Below are 20,491 nucleotides of genomic sequence, written 5' to 3' on the forward strand. Positions count from 1 at the left end.
CAATGTCGGCGTTTGCAAGAGCGGCTGGCCGAATGGTGAGACCCACCGGTTGCCGACTGTCGAATTGAACAAATTAAAAGATAATTTAACACCTTTCTTCCTCGGTATCACATGTTCGTATGTTAGCTTTGCCTGGGTGTTTCTTGCCGTTGCTCAAACTTAAAAAGCTCCCGGAGTGGGATGTCTTTTTTTTCTAATGACGATTTTGCACTTTTCGGTTACAAAATCTCTTCCAGAGACCCGACCCGACTGCATGCCCAGCCTCGGGAAATCGATCGATGGGCGGGGGAAGATCACTTAAGGGGGCGCATATCAACGCACGCCATCGCCGTACCTGCCAAAGACTTCAGAACTCTCGAGCGGCTAGGTGGGATTCTTCAGAAGAAAGAAATTTGAAGCAGCCGAACGTCTTCCGCGCCGCTTCTTTGACTTCGGTTTCGATTCGGGGTCAAAACGTCGAGCTGGTGCGGGAGGGTGGGGAGGTTCAGGGTTTGCTGCAAATGGAGGCTGGACACACATTTAGAAGCCATTATGCTAAACAGTGCACACGCACAATCACACGTTGGCTTGGAGCGGTTGATCCACCGCCAGACATTCCTGTCATTCCAGGCGTCTTGAAAGAAGCATCCAAACTATTTCGAGTGCGCACTCAGAGGTATTTGAAGTGGAGACGATTTGGAAAGGCTTCATTGTGACATTGTAGAGAAGGTAGGAGAGTATTCAATATTTCATTAGAACTAAATATAATGTGCATTCCCGTTTTTGGCAAAATTTATTCTGTTTAGTCATTTCACTCTTGTTTCATATTTAATTTTTATAAATTATAATCAAATCTGTTACATCATGTCATAAGAGTAAACAGTGTTAACACTCTGGCGACCAGCTAGGTTAGATTAGGGGACAAATTTGTTCCCGCGAAGTTTGCCTACAACAGAACTAACAAATCACCAGTCCAATTAATCTCCCATCAGCGTTTGCCAAATAAAACCGTCATTGGAAGAGGGTTTTGCAAACACCCTTGAGGTGTACAGTCTTCATCGTGACTTCCCCTTTCCCACCAGAAGGGGGACGTTTAGTCCCCTCGTCCTGTTTTTGGTACTACCTGCAGGCCTTCAAAAACAAGTGTATTGAGTAATTACCTCTGCAACACCCTCGGGAAGGAAAGAATGTTTAAAACACATGTAACTCCTTAGAAGCTGCATTCTCTTACATCGCCTTGGGCGTAGGAACGGGCACAAGTCCAACGACGCAGACCGCGCTCCGAGCTGTTTAACGCAATTTGGAAGGATTGGATTACGTTTTGCTTTATGCACCCCTTGCTTTTTGTTGCATCATCGCACCCTTTTTTCGACGGAATGAACACAATTATGCTTCCCCGCAGCGAATTTACCGAATATAGCCAAGGTTGTGCCTACCAAAAACCGACCGCTTTGTTCTAGCTAATATTTGGACGCACGTTCCTTCGAGCGTCTCGGTTTTTTTTTCGTTGTTTCGTGACCGGATCGCGTTATCATAGTGTGTGACCAGCGGGACGTTTCGCTGCCTTGTCGGGGGAAAAACGGGAAAAGTGTCCAACCGAGAAACAAGACCGCGAACCATTCCGTCCTGGCGGTGGTCCTTCTTTGAACCGGTATCGGAAGACGAGTGCGGCCCGTTCCAAAATGCTCCACGATGCGCCCACGGTGCGTCTAATAAAGCGATAAAATTTTCCACGGTTGCACGGTCGGGGAGACGATTAATAATTTTCCGTTTTTTCCGTTCGGCCCGGTCGTGGCGCATACCGTGCGCTCGATCGGCAAAAGAGGTCCTTGCAACAATGCCGCCGCGAACAATGCTGGGGTGGGCTTGGGAACAAAACACAAAAACGCTGCGTGACCGAGAGAAGGATGCGGCAGGTTCGGGAAGGTCCTCAGGCCGCCAGCGAAGAAATCGAGGGCTGGTCTTTGTTGTGATTTACGCATGGGGAGAAATTTTCTCACTTAATAAATTTGTTTGACACAAAGTGCCACCCGCCAACAAAACGGTAAAAGGGACCGCCAGGAAAACAATACCAAGGGCCGGTAACGATTAGCATGGAGGATCTGAAACCGAATGCGTTGTTGGATTCAGAGTGTAGGAATTTGAACAATTATTATCAGAACCAACCATTAGTATTTGGGAAATCCAGACTTACATTTGGAAAAGGTTAACAAGCCAATGCGTGATGAAGCTTCCGACAAACTTTGTGCAGATTACTTTGGCTTAATTCTGGGATGACCGTGTGAGACGATGTGAACCAAAATGGACAAGATCCGAACCCCTTTTTTCTGCGTACTCGAAGGTGTTGTTGACCTAAACGAGGTACGTAAACGATTTAACGCTCGTTGACCAGGCTCGTCTTCAACGGTGTCTTAAAACCGGTCGAACCCTTGTAAAATCTGCAGATCCTTCCCGAATCGACCCGATCAACCAACAACTACGACGCAAAAAGGGACGGTGAATGCCCGGTGAGGGTGCAATAAGTCAAATTGGGTGTAATTTAATCCTCCTCGGTGCTCCACTCGAGCAGGGCTCGTTTTTCTCCCACGGCTAACGGAACGCGTACTCGAGGGCGTACAGACAGGGATGGCTGAAGCCGAGGAGTGCATCAGCGAGCGATCGTCTTTTATCAGCTCGATGCTGGCTGATTTTCCTAGTGGTCCTTCGGTACCGTTTTGGGAACAGGGACCCGCTCGAAATCGATCACCCAACGATCCAAAGCAACGGTACGCCGTCTCGGATGAGCGAACGTCGAGCCGAGGGAATACGAGCTGCACGAAGTCGAGGTGCAAACTAAGGATTATGGAAGGAGACCTGCACGGGGGATCCTAACGATCCTAATCATCATCTCCAGAAGAGGACAAGATCGTCACATCGCCCACCAGGTTCAACACGAGCAGCTTCTTTCCGCACTCATCATCATTAGCAGCGAATCATCGGACGAACGGTAAGATGCGTTTAATTGCCGGTGCATCGGTGGCCTTAATTAATTTCGTCCTTTTGATGCGCGTCGGTGTTGCGGCGTTAAAAGACCACCGTCGTAGAGTAAACAGAGAGCGACACCTGAGGGCGGGAGTGGAAAATTGATGATCCTCGAGGGCGGAAAATCAGATCCGTTTCCGACCGGATCTGTTTTCGGCAGAATCATTAAAGAGCACGTAGAATCGAGTAGAATTCGGTCGAATTGTTCAGGGCTAGGGAAGGATATCATTAGACAGCTTTTCCCTAGTCCTTTATCATGCGAGGACCAGTTCTGCTCCAGTCCAACCAAGCGACGTTGTGGTCGCCAGCGACGATGTCCCGCTGGACAGTTGTTGTTCACGGATTCGTTTTGCTGTTAGTCTGATTAATACGTGCCCTACAACACCCTTTTTACGGCGATTTAGTGACGCCGCGGGGTTTGTGACGGTTTCGTACCCAGAGGACACGATTTCGACGCACCTTTAAGAGGATCCATGACTCTTGAAGACTTCCTACCGGGCGGCAGTGTCGTGTGAAGTCCCACCGCCCGCCGTCAGTACTTTATTCTAATTCCTTGGTGCCAACGAAAGCCACTAACAATGACCATCATTAGGCAGCCAGCATCCATGTCATGTCGGGCCTGGCACAAGCAAAATTGGACCTCCAAGTTTTTGTTTTCAGCCTCCCTTAGAGCTCCTTACGCCCTTTGGTCTGGGGTCGTAACTGCCGGCCTAATTTGCTCTATCGATTTGGGCACGCACGCCCAGACACGCTCGGCACACGCGACTCTACGATAATTTAGAGCGTTCAAATTACAAAGTAATATTCATGAGCGGATGCTCCCTAATCCAGGGGTCTCTGGCGGATGAATGCCGTTTATTGTAGGCTGCATTTAGAAGCGCCAACTTACAGTCCCCAGGAAGTTGTTTGCAAACGAATGCTTAGGTTCTTAACAAGGACCCAGGGGCTGCTTGGTACTAGGTGCGTTTTAGAGGATCGCTGTGCGAACTCCCATTACTCTTCCGTGAGACGGACAAGTGATCCCATTAAAGCTAATGCTGTCCCTAGGACGTCCCTCGGCGTCTTTAAAAATGCAACCGGCTCAAAATTGGAATCTCATTAGCCTAACAAGGTCCCGGTGACTTGGAGTGTGGACAAATCCTCCGGAACGTGTTTGTCTTTAAGCATCGCGTCTTCATTTAGAGACTTACGTTCAACATCCTCAAGGGTTCTTTGGGGAACCTTTCCGTGTTTTTACTGAACACGCTGTTCACTGAGTTTTGCGGACCCTTAGATCGCTTCAGAACATCTTAAAATGGATCGCGAATGAAGTTCTCACGCCGTCGATGTCGAATGTTTTTCCTTTTTTGTCTTTGAGACACTCCGTTCGCGAGCGGAGATTTAGCCGATCGGATCAAATTATCTCCTCCGAAGCGAGGCGTCGACCTTCGAATCCACCATCGGTACATTCCCACAGCTCCCGTTAACGGACCTCCCACCGTCCTTTCGCTCCCCACGTTTGGCTCGCTGTTGATCCTTTCGGGATGGGTTTTCTGATCCTGTCGCAATGTTTAATGCTAGCTATCGTGTCGTTAATTTTACCTGCTTTTCGACCCTCGGGAGAAAAGAAGGAAATGCGGTAAGCTAACGTGAAACGCAAGGTGCAGATCAGCCCAATCGGTTGCATTTAACTCTTTCACCGTGAAATAATACCACACGGCCCAAAGTGAACCTTCCGAAATCTACCGAAAATTCACACCGAAGCTCGGAATGAGCGAGTAAGACGCGCCACGCCAAGGGTAATTTTATTTCCGATACATCCGTGGTCCTACGCGTGAGCATTAAGATTTCCTTTGGGCCTTGCCCGTGGAAAGCCAACGGGTCGTAGATTACCCGTTCATCCCCGTTGCTTCTGCAGAAGGATGCCAGGCTACTCACTTCCTTCCCTTCCTGGGCAGGGAAACCTACGACGCAACGACGATTACCGATAATCGCTTGCCGAAAAAGTCAGAAATGTTCGGACAACGCTCGGCCCACGGCCTTCTTCAGAGCGTCGCGAGCGGAAGCGAGTTTGCTTCCTTCTCCGGTGCGTCCTGCGGAGATTGCCGGGAGGTTTGGGTGTCGAGGTCCTCTCGAGAGAGGAACCGCTTGGCCTGCGTCTGACAGGCAAATTAGGGCCTGCGGTGTTCTCGAGTTTTTGGCTGGAACCCCTCGGGGGCCATAATTGCTGGCCTGTGCCCCGAGAGTGCCATACCGAACGATCACACGGGATCGTCCGGGAGGATGCGTTTTCGGGACTACATTAGGGCACCGGCGGGGATCGCGTAACCGAACCTGGCGTGTGAGTGGATTTTAATTTTATTTCCTCATTCAGGAACAAGCAATTCGAATAATTCACCAGGAAACCGGGAAACAAGCTAGCCGAAACGCTCTTCCTTACTTGATTACCTACTTTACATAAATTATCGGACCATTCACTTCTTTCCTGCTTTGTTGTTTTAGTATAATGGATTCAACTTTTTGTTTTTAATTCGCCATGAAAGCACATTAATCAAATACGTAGTTTTTTTTTGACGAAGTTTTTCTTCTTTGAAGATTTAATATTTTCTATTTCTTTAAATTATAAGTAATGTAAGTTACAGTTGCACAAAATTAGCCAAAAGATTGGCCAACATACAGGTTATAAAACTAGAACGGTCAGAAGACATTTGTGAAATGAATCATTTTCAAGTTTAAATTTAAATTAATCTTGTCTCGATCGGCTTAGCAAAAAGCCCTTGAAAAATGGGTAAAACCTCATCTATTCAACCCTCGGCCGAGGTGTTCCTGCCGCCCGGGACAACATGTGGCATCCTAGGCACCCCGAACACGACGCACGTGTTGCGTAAAGGTTGAAGAGCTACAAAGTGTATCAACAACAACAACAGGGAGAACGAAAAAAGGAAGTAAACTGAAAATCTACAACCCTAAAAGCATAAAACTATTTAAAAAAAAGGTGTAGTGTGCCACCAAGTGTGCATATGGTGTAGAAAATCAGAAGTTTCATAACAGAAAAGAGGAATAACGCGGGATTCAATCGAATCGAAATGCAGCAGAAGAAAAAGGGTTAATTATCGATCAACATAATATCAATACTTATCGAAACGGTTACCTTGCGTTCGGAACTCGAAAGGGCGCCATAAATCGAACCATGGGTTTGCTGTTGTTTTGATCGGAGGTGTTGTTACAATTTTCTTTCCTACTGAGTGTACAAGTGCATCGCTATGTCGTTTTTGGTGAAGGAGACCATCACATCTGGAGCAATAGAATTTTCAAAGCGGCAAAAATCAATCAATGTGAACCACCAGCATACACTTTGAACGGTAGCTCCGTATCTGGCAAGCTACTGACCACCATCGGGAAAAGTTTGGAACACATTCGCAGCATGAGGGCAACCTTCGGACGGAGGTCCTTTATATGGCCGGCCGATTCGGTCCTGGCGCGGAAGCATGGCAAAATGGACCTACAAAATGGATGCATTGCTTTTGTCCTTCCCGAATACCACCCGCCATGCGGTTTTTGGTCTATTTCTTTTTGCGTCGTATTGTTCAATCAGTATCCTTGTTCTTTTGTCGACTGAACTCGATATCTTCCGTCAAATTATGGTGGTCAGTGAGGTTATGGATCTAGTATGCCGCATTTTTCATACTGCTGCTCGTCAAATCATAAGCGCCTTCCATTGTACGCTGATGGCTTTAGACAAATGGCACGGAAAATTATAATTTTGATCACACAAAGCGGCATAAAAAAAAATGCCAGTAGCAATTATTTCAGCTTCCTGAAGATTTGGCGCAGTTAAGGGATCTCTTTCCTTTTTCTTGATTTATATTTTTCTAGATGGGTTTTTTCCTACTCTGGTCCGAGGCGCACCAAAGCAGACGAACGGTCGGAAAGGGACGAACATCTAATACAAAAGTAACATGTGCGTGACTTTGTTTCGTATCTGCATGATGTTGCTCTACGGCCGTTCGGAAACAGGAACAGGCATCGGCCCACAAACATGAATCGAAAAGATCCTGGGCACACGCCAGCGAGATGGGTTTTTTTGGTTAGCTTTTATTTCGATCGAAGCCTTCGAGCTTTGGCTTAGGCAAAATAAAACGACTAACTTCTGCTGCCGTTTTCCGAAGGTAACAGCTGTTGTCGTGTTCACGCGCACGCCCGGCAAAGGTCCTTTGGAGTGGTTCAGTCGGTTAAGCGTATGGCTGCACAATTATAGAATCATGATCGGAAGCTAAAGCTCACTGGCAACAGATTGGTGATCTATTATTCGTGCGCCACCTCAACTCATCCGCCCGAAGTTTCTGAACAATCCTGACACATGAGGATCAAGAAATATGAAATGGTAGAGCATTCTATGGCTTGCGATGATCATGCAAAACTATTTCAAGTTTATTTTCGTAGATCAAAAAATCTCACGAACATGAAAATCCTAAGGCTTCCCAAAAATGATATGCTCCTGTCAGATCGGACAATGGGCAGGCGAAATATTGCACACTGAAGTGAGGATAAGACTTTCTCAGCCGCAGTGAAAACGTACAGAATAATCCCTTTTGTCCGGGAGTGCCATTTCCCGGAACGCTCACCGACAGCGAACAAAAGACGCACCGTCCGACGGTGAGTGTTGTTCCCGAAAAGATCCTTTCCGATTTCATTTGATGTTTTTTGACTTCTGAGTATGCTAATCTTGTGAATGGATTTCTGGCCGAAAAGATCATTGGAAGGAGTCCTGTTTCCATCCCTCGCTACTCGGTGTATAATTTCTTTTGCAACTCAAGAGCGGCTTCAGAGTGAATGAGCCCGAAGGGACTGCTGCCGGTTCATTACCGGTCAGTCAAACGGCAACGTAGGGTCGTATCCTCCCACATCCTGTCGTTAAGGACGAACTGAAGTCCTACTTTCTCCCTAGTCATGCTTCTGTTTGCAGGTCATTAGCGGAGTCGAGGTGCGCCTTGTTGAAAGCGATCCCTGCCCGAAGGAGGCTAGGACATCGGGCTCGGTATCGCTCCAAGGTTCGGGGCATTCTGGAGGCGCCAGTCCAAACGGGGCGCCAAATATCGAGCAAATATTGACTTCTCACGGACCTGGGCAAGGGGATGGTCGAGCCTGGGCAAGGGCCAAGCTCAAACGGAACCGCAAAACTATAATTTGTGCCCTCTGACGGGGCAGTTTTATTGCGCAAAAACTCCTATCGGCCGAATTTCGGAACCGAGCTAACGAGCGGAGGCGCGGGATAATTTATGAAGTTCGCAGACGCAACTGCAGCAACCCGCAAGTCTGTAAGGATCAATGGAAACGCGTGTCGCTTTGGATGCGTGCCGTCACTGGCGCCATCGTAACCGAACGGCAGTTCGAACTCTGCTGAAACCGATCCTTCCGGAGTGCCTTTTGTCGGTGCGGACAAGGTGCGGTACACCAAAGAGGGCAAGGATCGTAAGCCACCAGAAATCAGGAACCACCCGAAAAGGATATTGTCAACGAGCGGTCTGAGGTCAAAGAGGTCCTGGTGATCCTGCTGAGAGGTGATGACGAGTTCTGCGGTCCTTTTGTTATGGCTGGTAATGCTTTTGTTTGACAACGTTTGCCACTTGTGTTGCCGTTGACAGTTTAGCACACTTGAAGAAACAATTGTTTTTCACCATCTTTGAACATGTTCACTTTGCATGGGAATTTTATTTATTCAACCATTTTCTAAATATCAAAAACTCATTCAATCATTTTGTAACGGCAAAAGTAACTCATATCGAGATCAATGTTGCTTGAATGGAAAACGATAAACTTTGATCGTCACTGTTTATTTTATTGGCGGTTTTTGTTTATATTATCTCTTTCAAAGAAATTTTATTCGATTCTTTTTTGTTGCCTCGGGATTTTTTCAGCATTGGCTTCTTTTAATCTTCAAAACAGATTGGATGTCACTTATTCTCAAATTTAAATAAAAAAAGTTTTGTTCTATACCTTAATACGTAATTTGATTTTAGTATGATTTTTTCTTTACCACCTTAATGCACATTTTTTTTAGTTTGATTTTTAACTTTATCAGAATTATAAAAATAAAATAAAAATAAAACTATAAAATAAGTGATAACTTATAACCCTAATGCTAATTTGCTTTGCATTTCAATACATTGTCGCATCTCATTTATAAGCAACAACAGAAAAAAAGGAAAAAGAACAAGATAAGATATTTAAACACATTCGAACGAAATAAAGATCCCTAACGGCAACTCTCTTAAGCATCGAACAAACTTTGTGGATGAAAGCAAAACAAGTGCTATAGGCGCATAGCACAAAGTTTAAAATTCATTCAGCCCTTGGCTGATGCTGAAGAACCCTTGCCCGTACGGGTTCTTGTGGCTTCTTTTTATTCGCTGCAAGCATTCCGCCAAACCGGTGGAAATGTTGATCGATAGCGGTATCGGCCGCCCCTCTGCACCCCAAAGCCGTGGGAAAGTTTCGATCGTTTGGACCAACGGTGCACGGGGAACGATGGAGTGGCAATGGTGTGCAATGAACGAGTGACTAATGGAAAATATTTAAAGCAGTATGCAAATAAACAAAATACATAAAAGTCATCGAGAAGTGAACAAAATAAAATGCAAACACAATGCGTTGATTTCGCAATTAGATAAATTTATTTATTTCATAAGAACAAATAATAATAATATTACTACCAGTGATAACAGTATGACAAATAATTTAATCTCTTTTTGTACAGTTCAAACTTAACTATAAAAGTGTGCCGCGATTCCGCATGGGGGAATCATTCGTAGTGAAAATATGTTGCGATGGCAAACGGAAGAAGACGTTGGGCTCCTTGGCGGGGCGGTTAGACACCACCCTCACCATCGAGCTGCGAAGAGAAGTAGCCTCGTTTTAGGTTTTGTCCGCTGTATAGTAAACACTGTCCGCATGCTGCGCTTCCGGTTTCTGTACAATGGCAGCGCATCGGTGCTCTGGGTTTTGGATCGGTTTTGTAGATTTCGCTAGCCTAAACATTAGTCAACTAGTAGCCGCCGGAGCAGCTCATTGTAGCAGTTCGCAGAGTGCGGTAATGTAGGTCTGTGCCATCTGAAGCGTTTCGTGCTTGGACAGCTGCCGATCGTTGCCGAGCGACGGCAGGTATTGCCGGAGCCGATCGAAGGCATCGTTGAGATTTTGCATTCGCTTGCGTTCGCGTGCGTTCGCCGCCAGACGGCGCTTCTTCTTGATCTGCAGAGGAACTTGCTTGCGCTTCCGCTTGCCCATGGTGCTTCCGGTGGCGGGACAAGGGTTGGCGGGTAAGACAACGGTCGGCAGAGCGGACTCGCACGGTTTGAGGAACGGTTTGGGCAACGACGGGCAGGAGAGTGCCGCTGGCGAGGTAGCGTTAGTTTCGTCGAGGAGCTCCGGCTGCATTTCCGGCTTGACCTTCGGTTTCCGATTGTACTGGCGTTTTTTCACGGGCAACGCGGCTCCGGTGGAGCCTGCTCCTGCCAAAAGCGACACCGAGGGTTGGCGTACAGCGTTACCGGACTGGGAGGGGGGCATCTGAACGTTAGCAAGCGGTGGCGAAAGAGGTAATGCTGCTTGTGTCAGTGCTGGGGCGGTTGGCTGGGATGTCTGTTGCATGACTACTAGGTTTTCCTTGTACTCCTCGACGTCGATGAAGTGGCGCTGAGGCGAGCTGGCTAGGGAGTAGTAGTCGGGACTCTCGGAGCCGAAGCTGGACGGGCTGGGAGTCATCCAGCTGTCCGGGTAGTTGTCCATGAACCCCGGCAGCATCACCACATTAGGAGCGTTGGCGGAAACTTGCGGCGACATGGAGGTCGCGCTCGGGACGCCAAATCCATATCCGGTTGATACGCCGAGGTAACTCTGCCCATCGGCTTGTGCCAGCGGTAGCTCCAACTGCTCCATTTTGACGTTCACACCAGCACCGGCACTGCACGCGGACACCGGCTCGTGGCCGTAATAGTAGAACGGATGCTGCCGGCTAAAGTCACTGGACATTGTGGAGTTCTGTTTGAAGTGCTCCAAAATCAGGGTAGGTTCACTTGCGTTCACTGAATTTCACAACTTCAGATTAATCGTTCTTTTGCGTGCTATCTCTAAACAGCAAACAATGTTTCTAACACCTCGTCTCGATTGAAGGCACCGAGTAGCCACGTCTTCCGTACGATTTGTAGGTAAGTTCGTATTAAACTAAACTCCTTTCGGGACTCGCCGGTTGTATTTATACGCTTCCCATCTACCTGTTCTTCTGATCCTGAACAACCGATCTTCACCGAATCGGAAACTTCATCCCCACCCCGGTTCGAGTTCGGTTCGCTGGACTGAGATGAGTCGGAACAGGTTGAGAAATGGAACGAACAAACGTACGAACGAATCGGAGCAGGTTCCCAACCCGGCAAAGGAAGCCGGTGATGAAGGACGGGAGGAAACGAACGGTCGGAAAACGCAAGCACGTGCCAGCCGACCAATCAGAGAATGGCGACCGGAACCTGATGCGGCCGACCGGTTTTCCAATGCTTGTGCGGGACAATTCTGACGACTGTGGCAACATTTCCAAGGGGTTCTATAATTGTAATCCTTTCAACAAACCCCTCGAAGCAAGTGCCTTAAGGTGCGGAATTGGCAAGCAAGGTGGTTAATGCTTGTGCAGAAGGAATTAATTTGAAAGGAAGTGGAGGAAGAAAAACACAAACTTTGCAAAAGCTGGAAGGTAACGAAAATTTGCGAAGGGGCAAGCAAGACCGACTACTTTTTTAAAGCCGGAACCATCCAGTACTTCCTCCTCACAAGGAAGCGCGTGGTCAGTGACGGTCCTTTCGCTCGAAGGATGCAGATGACGCGCGTCGGTGTTCGAAAGCGTAAACGATTACGATTGATGCGTTCCGGGAATCCTGTCGTGGTCTACACCGGGGGGTGAGGGGGGACCCACGGAAAGCGTTGGTCACGGTTGGCACCCCAACGAGGACGAGGAAGTGCATTTACGTTCCGAGGATCCTCCGGCAAGAGCGAAACAGACCGAGCAGGACCCTCTGTTAGAGAGAGGAATGAAAGAAATGAAATATAATAAAATGGACAACAAAAATAAGCTCGATCCTCGCTGAACACGATCGCTCTCTAATTTCGGAAGGAGACACTCAAGCCATCTGGCACGCGTCGGCATCATGCTCATCATCAGCATCGTTCGGCTCGATGTAGGGAAGGAACATTTGAACACATGTTAGGGTTTCAACCTTGTTGCTCGCGCCTCGAAGGATGATTGTAGCATAACAGTTTTCTTAAGGAAGCGTACAAAAAGTAAAATAACCGCTTGGATCAAGGAAGTTTTATTAAAAGTGAACTTTTATTGAGTACGCCTCTAAAGAGATCCTTTTACTGATAGCATTCACCGTAGGATCCTAACAGGACAACAGTAATAAAAATGTCAATAAAATTACCTGTACATCCTCTATGTTCAACATGCATTTGATAGTTTTGAAGAAATATACTCTCATTTTTATACACATTTGAAATCCTCATTCACTGTTTAGTGCTTGAACCAGTAGAAAATTTTGAACCAAATCTAAGTTTGATCTTTTCGCACAAAAGCACTAATGATGTCGATCCGGCAGTGCACATATCGTATTTAATATAACAATAAATCAAATTGATTACAAATCATTTTTAACTTTCCTTTTAGTAGTAAGAGTATGTTTCAAAAATAATTCCAAATACATAAAAAAAAGTTACTTTTCGATTATAAATTTAGATCCCAGTTCGAATTTCGGTCAAATCTTGCACACAACTATTGCATGCTGTGGAGCATAGCTTTCATAGTAGCTTGTGTGAAAGCTTGTTTGATAGGTTGAAATTGTTTGCCAGATTTCAGGATTCCACCGATAGGACGAATTCTCTCTTTGCTACCGATTTTATCTATTTTTTTCTGTTATTATTAGACCAATTCAGGGTAAATCGTGAATTACGTGGAATATAATGATCCTTAAATTGGGGCATCAACATTTTGTTAGCAAAAGAAAAATTTCGCACTCAAACTTTCACTGTAAAGTTTAATGTAACTCTGTTTTTTTAACAACCCATACTTCCGGAACCATAAACATATTGAAAGCAAACGGAACAAAGGCAACTATCGATAGCATTGTTAGTGATAAGGGAATGTGTTCGCCTTTTACAAAGAGCCATGCCAAACGGCACGAGCTGTGCCTGAGGACGTTTTAGGATACTCGTAACTTCAAACGTCCGAAACAGTGCTGGATGACTATCTTCAGTCATAAATTGTGAAAACATACGGCCGTTGTGCTAGGCTGAAGTCTATGAATGGGAACACTATTGAGCACACTCGAATGTGCGACACAATAGCTAGGTACATACAAGCGAAGCGAGCTCAGGCGATGGCTTAAGGCAGTAGGATTTGCAGTATGTAACAGCATATTCCTAGCATATCTGCTCGTTAACAAAGGGCTTCTAAGGAATCTGAAAATATTCATCAGGAGCATTCATGGTTACGGATTATCGAGACAGTTATCATGTCAACGGTATCGATGCACAATATGCATCGGCCTGATTGAATAGGCATAAATAGCACAATATAGAGATTTCATGGAGCAATAATAGAGAGGAATTATGCTTATGAATTGAAAAAATTGTTCATAAATATCTTAATACTCCCCTGAATTCAATAATCTTAAAACTGAATAAAACCAAAATTAAATTACAACGAAGTTCCTGCTTACTCAAAGGCCAGTCACATTCACCATTTCATCAGCCCACTCGTCACATCATGCTGCCAATGCCAAACATTCGGCATGTAATTTCAACCATACTGTCTTTCAGCTAAAAATAAAATATGTTTTGATATTATCGAAGGATTTTCGACGAAACGCTAAAGCAAAAATCTGCTGATAAGCGATGTAATTTTTCCTTTCTCAATAAATGATTTCGAAATCGGCTCTCTACTCGATTAAGCGGAGGGCAATAATTTCGTGGAAAACTCGTTCGTAACGTGATCCTGATTGACAATCGATTGACAGTGGCATGCAAGGATGTCACTTGACTTCCCTTCGAATGGCGTCCGTCGGTGTGGGACGAGGAACTGTAGACACTGTTGAGTTTTTTTTTCTTACGTTTTGGAATTCCGTGGAGAAATATTAACATTCTCTACCAAGTTCTATTAAACACTCCGTGGTAGTCGAGTTCGGTACAAAATATGGTTTTTGAAGCTCTTTGAGGCCAACGACACGGAAATTCATACGTAGGTGTTGGTCCTATGTTGAACATTTTAGGCTAACAAAAAGACAGCTTTATCTTGAAACGATGCGTTGCCGTTGGATGAAAAACGTATAGTTGGAGTCGTTTCGTGGATAAAAGCAGCTTGATGAAATCGCTACAATAAAAACCAGTGTACGAAGGGACGACATCAACTTGAACCTAAAACTTTGATGTTGAAAATAAAATTTGTCAAAAGACCCGTGTCAAGTGTAACCCATCGTAAACGTGTTCACATCTTTCTCCGCGAGCCCGTTTGTGCGTAAAAATAAACTTTTCAAACAACCACAACACCAGGCGAAGATTACGATGGCGCTGAGCACGTGGACAGTTGTTTGATTGCTGTTTTTCTTCCCTCCCGTCGTTCGCTAGCGCCAAGTAACCGAATAAACACCCAACAGGCTGTCAATAAACGCCCCCAGTCGGAGGTTGCAACACCAGCCGGTGGAAGGATTTTCTGCCAAAGTGCTAAAATAATGTGCGGTTTGCAGGCGAGAAGCCCCTCGTTGGTCAGTGATGGTATCTTCCTCTTGCCGGAATTGAATTTATCGACGGCTGATATCGGCACCGTTGTTTGCCCGCAAGTGAGATGGTGAAGAATTCGCAATATTGATGAGTGGAATGTTCAGGAAAAGGGCATGCTGTGGAGGTTTGTCCAGACGCAAAACAGCCAAGCCTCCGTTGTCATATCAATTAAGCTACAACCGCCCCCGGGCATTTGCGATTGAGCACGTTTGCGATGAAATTGTATCATTTGCGAAAATATTGAAATGAAAGATAAGAAATAATAAGCAAGAAACCATCGTTAGAGAGTATGAACACGTGATGGGCTGGCGGATGGCGTGGGACACGAAAAAGCACCGACCAAACGCGAATAGAAATAAACTCCATGAAAGGCCACATTTCAATAGAATACAAATGGCGTATGAAATGCACGATAATAGGTAAAGTTGAATTACATTTAGTTGCTGTATGGCAAACATTTTAGCTGAAGCCATTAGCTAATGGGAAAGCGTAAATTAATTTTCCACTGATTAGACTGATTTCGGAATGCATTACTCGTGCTTTTCATTTTGTGTTCAAAATAAACTATATTTGAACAAATTTAGGATCATTTTCCAAACGCATTGTTGAGGTTTACAGAGAACTAGTAAAAAACACAACTGGAAATAATTAAATGTTGAGTATGCATTATTCACTGGACACTTTTGGGGCTTATAGTTCCATTACTACCAGAGTGGCAGCGTGCAATGCAATTATTCGAAACAGAGCAGTTAAAGACGAAAATATTAGGAAAAATATATTAGTCGATGGTAAATAAGAAGCACTTTAACAAGTCCATTCTTACAACCCAAAAAAAAAACATTTAAAAAAAAACAACTATTAGCAACACGTGCGCGGCAGGCAGAGATACTATGAGTGCCACGTAATTTGAGAGCCTTCGGGAAATCCCGAATACTACCGAATGTAGCATCGACCGTTGCGTGCACCGGTCGTGAGTGCCTTTAAATAAGCAGCATCCTTGCACGGCGAAGATCAGTCGTTGCCCGCGATTCTCACTAACATTTCGTCCAGATGGAATACTTAGTTGCCAGCCGTCGACAGTGGAACGCTTACGAAGAATTGGATGACATACCGCGCGAAGGGGTGCGATAAGCTGTCACGATGACCACAGTGTCAGTGCTGTTTGATGTGATTTATGCTAAAAGGTGCAAGTAATTAAGAACTCTAACTGGCTGAAGTGTCCAACGGCCAACGGTGTGTAAGCAAAATGTAGAAAGTGGGATCAAACAAGGACTGTCCGGGCTAACGCTGAAAGCTGCTAATTGTAGCAACGTAAATCATATCGTGTTTTGAAAAACATACCCCAACAATGTGTGCCAACTCAACCAACCGTGACGTGTACATGATCTTCAGTGCCGCTTGGAGCACGGAGTCGGCAAGGGTGGAGTGGAGAAGGATTTTAAAAATTTACATTTACACTTTTATGCTAGCGTCGGTGTGTTGCGGTAAGTTTGTCGTAGATCTAGGTTGTGAAAAATGAAATGAAAGGTAAAAAATGGAACTACTATACTTCTTTGATTAATTGGGCAGCAAGATATTTCAAAGGGTGATTGCTAAAATACCAACAAATCCTTTAAACGAAGTAAGTAGGCTTCCGTACCGAAGTGGAAAATAAGCCGATTATGAAGAGTACTTTAATTGGACTTTAAGAAGAAAGAGATGATATCAAATGCAAACAAAGTAGGAGGAATGAAATGTTGACAAATAATCATCCACAATGGCTAATTTTCCTACTACGTTTTCGTTGGAACCAGCTAGATTCATTGAAATCTTTGACCTGAAGAATACGGATTCGACTAAGCCTAGCAATCGTTGCCATCGGTCACAGCCATTTGTTGAGCTGGAGAAAAAAAAAAGAAATATAGCCTATATAACGCCCGACCCTTTAAGGTGTGGTTTTCTTTTTCCAAACTGTCCGCAAACATTACTTCGCCAGATTCTGAGAAAGTGAGCCGGGATAAATTGACAAAGCAACCGAAGGTCAAAAGACAGTCGATTGGAAACGTTGACGTATATGTAGGTTGGTACATAATTTAGTAACCACGCACGCTGGCCCGGACGAACCAACGGTTTATAAATCATTTACCTTAGATCAGAAGCCTTACGATTACCGAAGAGTAAAACAGACATGTCAAAGTCAGTCAAAGCAGGAGCGTCATGGTTGCTTCAAGTGCGGTAACTTGGTATTAAGAAACGAGCTAAATTCATCCCTCCTCCCACATACACCTCACCTACCCGCCTGCTAAGTATGAAACCTCAATACTAAGCTACAATAAATTTGGGTATAAATATTTGATCCAAAGTTTAACCCAAACTGGGTGCTAATCCCTGTGGGTTCAGAAATATCTGTGCCTTAATGAGGTCTCGTTAATTTAGTTTTATGGTACTTCAAACGCTATCGTCAGATTTTGGGACACAATTCGTAGCCTGTGTGCCTGCAGAGACATTCCGGTGAGAATATGATACTGATTCAGCCCCTTCGGTCCCAATGTCGAAGGGTTTTAACTAACCCTAATTGGTCGTTTAGATAATTCTTGAAAATAGTTTAAATTAACTGGGGATTAAACTTGCAACCGATTTAGCTGAGTAAACCTAAGATTTTTGATAAACGTTTGTAGATGCGATACGAAAGCGTAAGGCATTGTCAATATGTAAAATTCTGTAAGAGAAGCGAAGGGAGACCGGATGGTTGTTTACCATCAGCTCGTAGAAACTTTGACGACCGTGCCAATATGTTGTTTGCAAATATCAGGCAGCCGAATTATGGCAAACTCTTGGTAACTCATTAAAACTCCCAGAGCTTATGTCGATCATATTCGGTGGGGTTTAGGTTGGTTGAGGTCGAAATTGAGGTACGACAATAGAACCAGTATAGGATTATGTTGTGTTATTTCTTGTAAAGTAAATTTGTTTATTTCATAACATTTACTGTGGTAATATTTGCATTATCTGGCGGGTTGAGTGTCGGTTGTTTAATTGGTAGATAATTAAATGATTTCGACAAACATGTGAATGTGAATGTGAAAAGTTATGTGAAAACATAACTTTTAGTATATTATCTGGAAGCATAGTCTCATCGTTGATTTTCCCTTACGTACAGAAGCAAGTTGTATTTTATTTCGTACCCAGAGCAGCACAACTGCTGTGCGAAAATGAATTTATGACCAGCGAGTGGCGTTAGTATCCTGCCGCCGCAGGGAAGTCTTTAACAGATAATGAATTTCCGATTCCACCCTCCACTGGTCTCCAGCATTCAATTTTAAATGCCCCCACCTTAAGTATTCCTTCCCCGTCGTTGCAGAGTCCGCACAGCAATCGTTGGGTGCCCTGCCGGAGCCGGTCTGTGGCCAAATCTCGCAGATGCTGGACAGCTGCTTCCGCAACTCGTCGCCCACGATCGCCGTCGAGCTGCTGTACTCCGTCAAGATCCCGGACTCGGTGGAGGAGATAAGTGACCGGTGCCTGTAGGTTACGACTCCCACTCCCCCCCGGCACCCGCCATGAATGTACAATTTTCCGACCCCACTCCTTTTCCACAGGCTGTTCAACCGGGGCATGGAGTGTGTGCAGCACTACTTGAACGTGTGCGTCGACCAGAAGGAGCGGAAGATCATCGAGAACGAGGTGTACGGAGCGAAGCGGCTGTACGAGTTCCTCTGCCGGGACCGCTCCTACCAGCAGGGTAAGCAGTGGGCGGGACGGTGGGGATCGTTCTGGGTATTCCGTGTTTTTCTTTCTTCATTGCCAGCCCCTTCCGGGCGGTTTCGGGCTTGCAGTAATATTTTAAACTCCAAGCGAGGCAAACAGCACGCGCACGAAACGAGGGGCTTTATCATTTTGCGTGCTGCCAGACGCAAGCATGGGTTCTCGTGCGCGCAATCGTAGCTCATCCGATGGAAAGTTCCGGTGCACGCTGATCCTTTTCAATTTACCGGAGCTTATAGAAGTATCCTTTTACCACGAATGAGTAATAATTGCAATGGAAAATATAATTCAAAAAGTTTCCCGTCCGACTTGGAACTGAAACATTTTACATGTTGATTGGAACAATCGTGTAACATTGTTATAAGAATAAGTTTTGTAAAGTTTTGTGTGAGCGAGCGATCTTTTTGTGATTTAAAAAATTTCCTAAAAAGACAGTCTTGTAAAATTTGGAAAAACAGTGTTCAAAACAATGCGAAAAGTTGAATGAAAAATGCTGTACGTTTACTGCCCAATTGTAATGCAAACGGGTTTTTCTGGGGTACGGGTAAAGTTTTCTGACAGTGAGCGATCTTAATGTAATATAAAATTTATAAGTCATGTAAAAAGTGGAAAAAACAATGTTCAAAACAATGCGAAAAATTGAAAAGTTTGTACTACAAAATTTTCCACTTTAAACAGTCATGTAAAACATGTTAAAACAGTGTTGAAAATAATCCGTCAAGTTGATTGAAAGCTGCGATGCAATGAATGTGGAATTGAACACTCCATAGGTGTTGTAGGTCGCATTCCAGTGCAGCCATTACGATCCCACCCGCTTTTCCATTTGCAGAATTCCTACGACACAAGACGTGCTTCTACCACGTGCATCACGACTGGGACGCCTGTTCGAGCAAATTCATCGGCATCCTGAAGGAGGAAATGACCAAAACGACGAAGCACTCGGTCAACGTGCAGTATATGCAGTTTTGCTGGTAGGTGAACGAACAAAATGGTACTTTCTTGCCGATAATTCGCCTTCCGGGATGTAATCAATCGGTTCCGCTCCGATGACCGCTCAATGATGACTTGGTTTTCCTATCGTCGTATGTTTTTCCCCCCCCCCGTCCCCCCAGCGCCCGGTACGGCTACGAGAACTGCGTCGCGAACAGCGCCCGGCACAAGTGTCGGCCCGACTCGGCCCTCTTCCTGCGTACCGTCGCCAGGCTGCTGTCCACCGACCGGCACTTCCTGAACTGTGATAAAATCGAACACGAGGTGTGCTCGTCCGGAACGAAGGCAGCCGGGTGGGGGGTTCCGTTGGCGGCTACGTTGGCATTCCTGCTGGCCGCGATCCGGCGAACTTCGACACTCTAGACAACGCGACGATCTTCGAGGAAGGCGTGTGAGCGTTGAAATCCGAACCGAGTGTTGAGGATAAAGCCGAAACAAGAATAATATACCAAGGGATAATAGACGCTCGGTTGGCTTTGGTCATCCACGCCAAAGAAAGGCTTCGGTCGACGAGCAGAACAACGGATCAGTACGCCATTCGAGCGTTCCTTCCGGCGAGCGAAATAGTGGTTTCAGCTACCCAACTAAAACATTAGTACCACATGCTATAAGAGCCCAGATTAGGATTGTCGGGTCGGGTCGGGTAGGGAATGATTTCAGAGTTTATCGTTAACCAACGAACGATCACATTTATAGGGACGAATTTGTACTTAAAAAGCCAGTTGTCTGTAGTCATAGCGAACAAGGTGTCTCGATGTCGGCTAGCCATTTGCAAAAGTGATGACGAGCAAGGTGGAGTCCGGTCGCTGCCGGAACAAGGATGAACTTTTCAACGATTCTATCCCACAGCGTGTTGTGATACGAAACTGCATACTAACTGTTAAATATTTGAACACGTTTGGCTTACTGATAAATAAATAAATGTCATAAAATGTTACTAAACGCTTTTTTTTTCTTTTTA

At 45.3% G+C, this 20,491-nt stretch overlaps 2 protein-coding genes across 2 annotated transcripts; one reads left to right on the forward strand and one right to left on the reverse strand.

The window, feature by feature from the left end:
* Window positions 1–10,044: 10,044 nt before the first annotated feature.
* Window positions 10,045–11,010, reverse strand: LOC131259726 (protein atonal-like). Its single transcript, XM_058261300.1, has 2 exons — window positions 10,530–11,010; window positions 10,045–10,490 (listed from the first exon to the last, which is right to left on the reverse strand). Exons 1-2 carry the CDS (start codon window positions 11,008–11,010, stop codon window positions 10,045–10,047), a joined length of 927 nt encoding a protein of 308 aa, XP_058117283.1.
* A 5,134-nt stretch (window positions 11,011–16,144) lies between these two features.
* On the forward strand, window positions 16,145–20,143 carry LOC131260884 (uncharacterized). Its single transcript, XM_058262728.1, has 5 exons — window positions 16,145–16,280; window positions 18,137–18,299; window positions 18,375–18,517; window positions 19,370–19,511; window positions 19,653–20,143. The coding sequence occupies exons 1-5, from the start codon at window positions 16,145–16,147 to the stop codon at window positions 19,891–19,893; spliced, it is 825 nt and encodes a 274-aa protein (XP_058118711.1). The 3' UTR covers window positions 19,894–20,143.
* The last annotated feature ends 348 nt before the right edge of the window (window positions 20,144–20,491 follow it).

Source organism: Anopheles coustani, chromosome 3 (assembly GCF_943734705.1).
Source record: "Anopheles coustani chromosome 3, idAnoCousDA_361_x.2, whole genome shotgun sequence".
NCBI classification, from domain to species: Eukaryota; Metazoa; Arthropoda; class Insecta; order Diptera; family Culicidae; genus Anopheles; species Anopheles coustani.

Bases quoted from the DNA above. Each gene is read 5' to 3' on its own strand.
- LOC131259726 (XM_058261300.1), bottom strand. From the start codon at position 11,010: ATGTCCAGTGACTTTAGCCGGCAGCATCCGTTCTACTATTACGGCCAC. The intron at 10,491-10,529 runs GTAACGCTGTAC...CGCTTTTGGCAG, and splicing joins GATGCCCCCCTCCCAGTCCG to GAGCAGGCTCCACCGGAGCC.
- LOC131260884 (XM_058262728.1), top strand. From the start codon at position 16,145: ATGTGTGCCAACTCAACCAACCGTGACGTGTACATGATCTTCAGTGCC. The intron at 16,281-18,136 runs GTAAGTTTGTCG...CCGTCGTTGCAG, and splicing joins GCTAGCGTCGGTGTGTTGCG to AGTCCGCACAGCAATCGTTG. The intron at 18,300-18,374 runs GTAGGTTACGAC...CCTTTTCCACAG, and splicing joins GAGATAAGTGACCGGTGCCT to GCTGTTCAACCGGGGCATGG.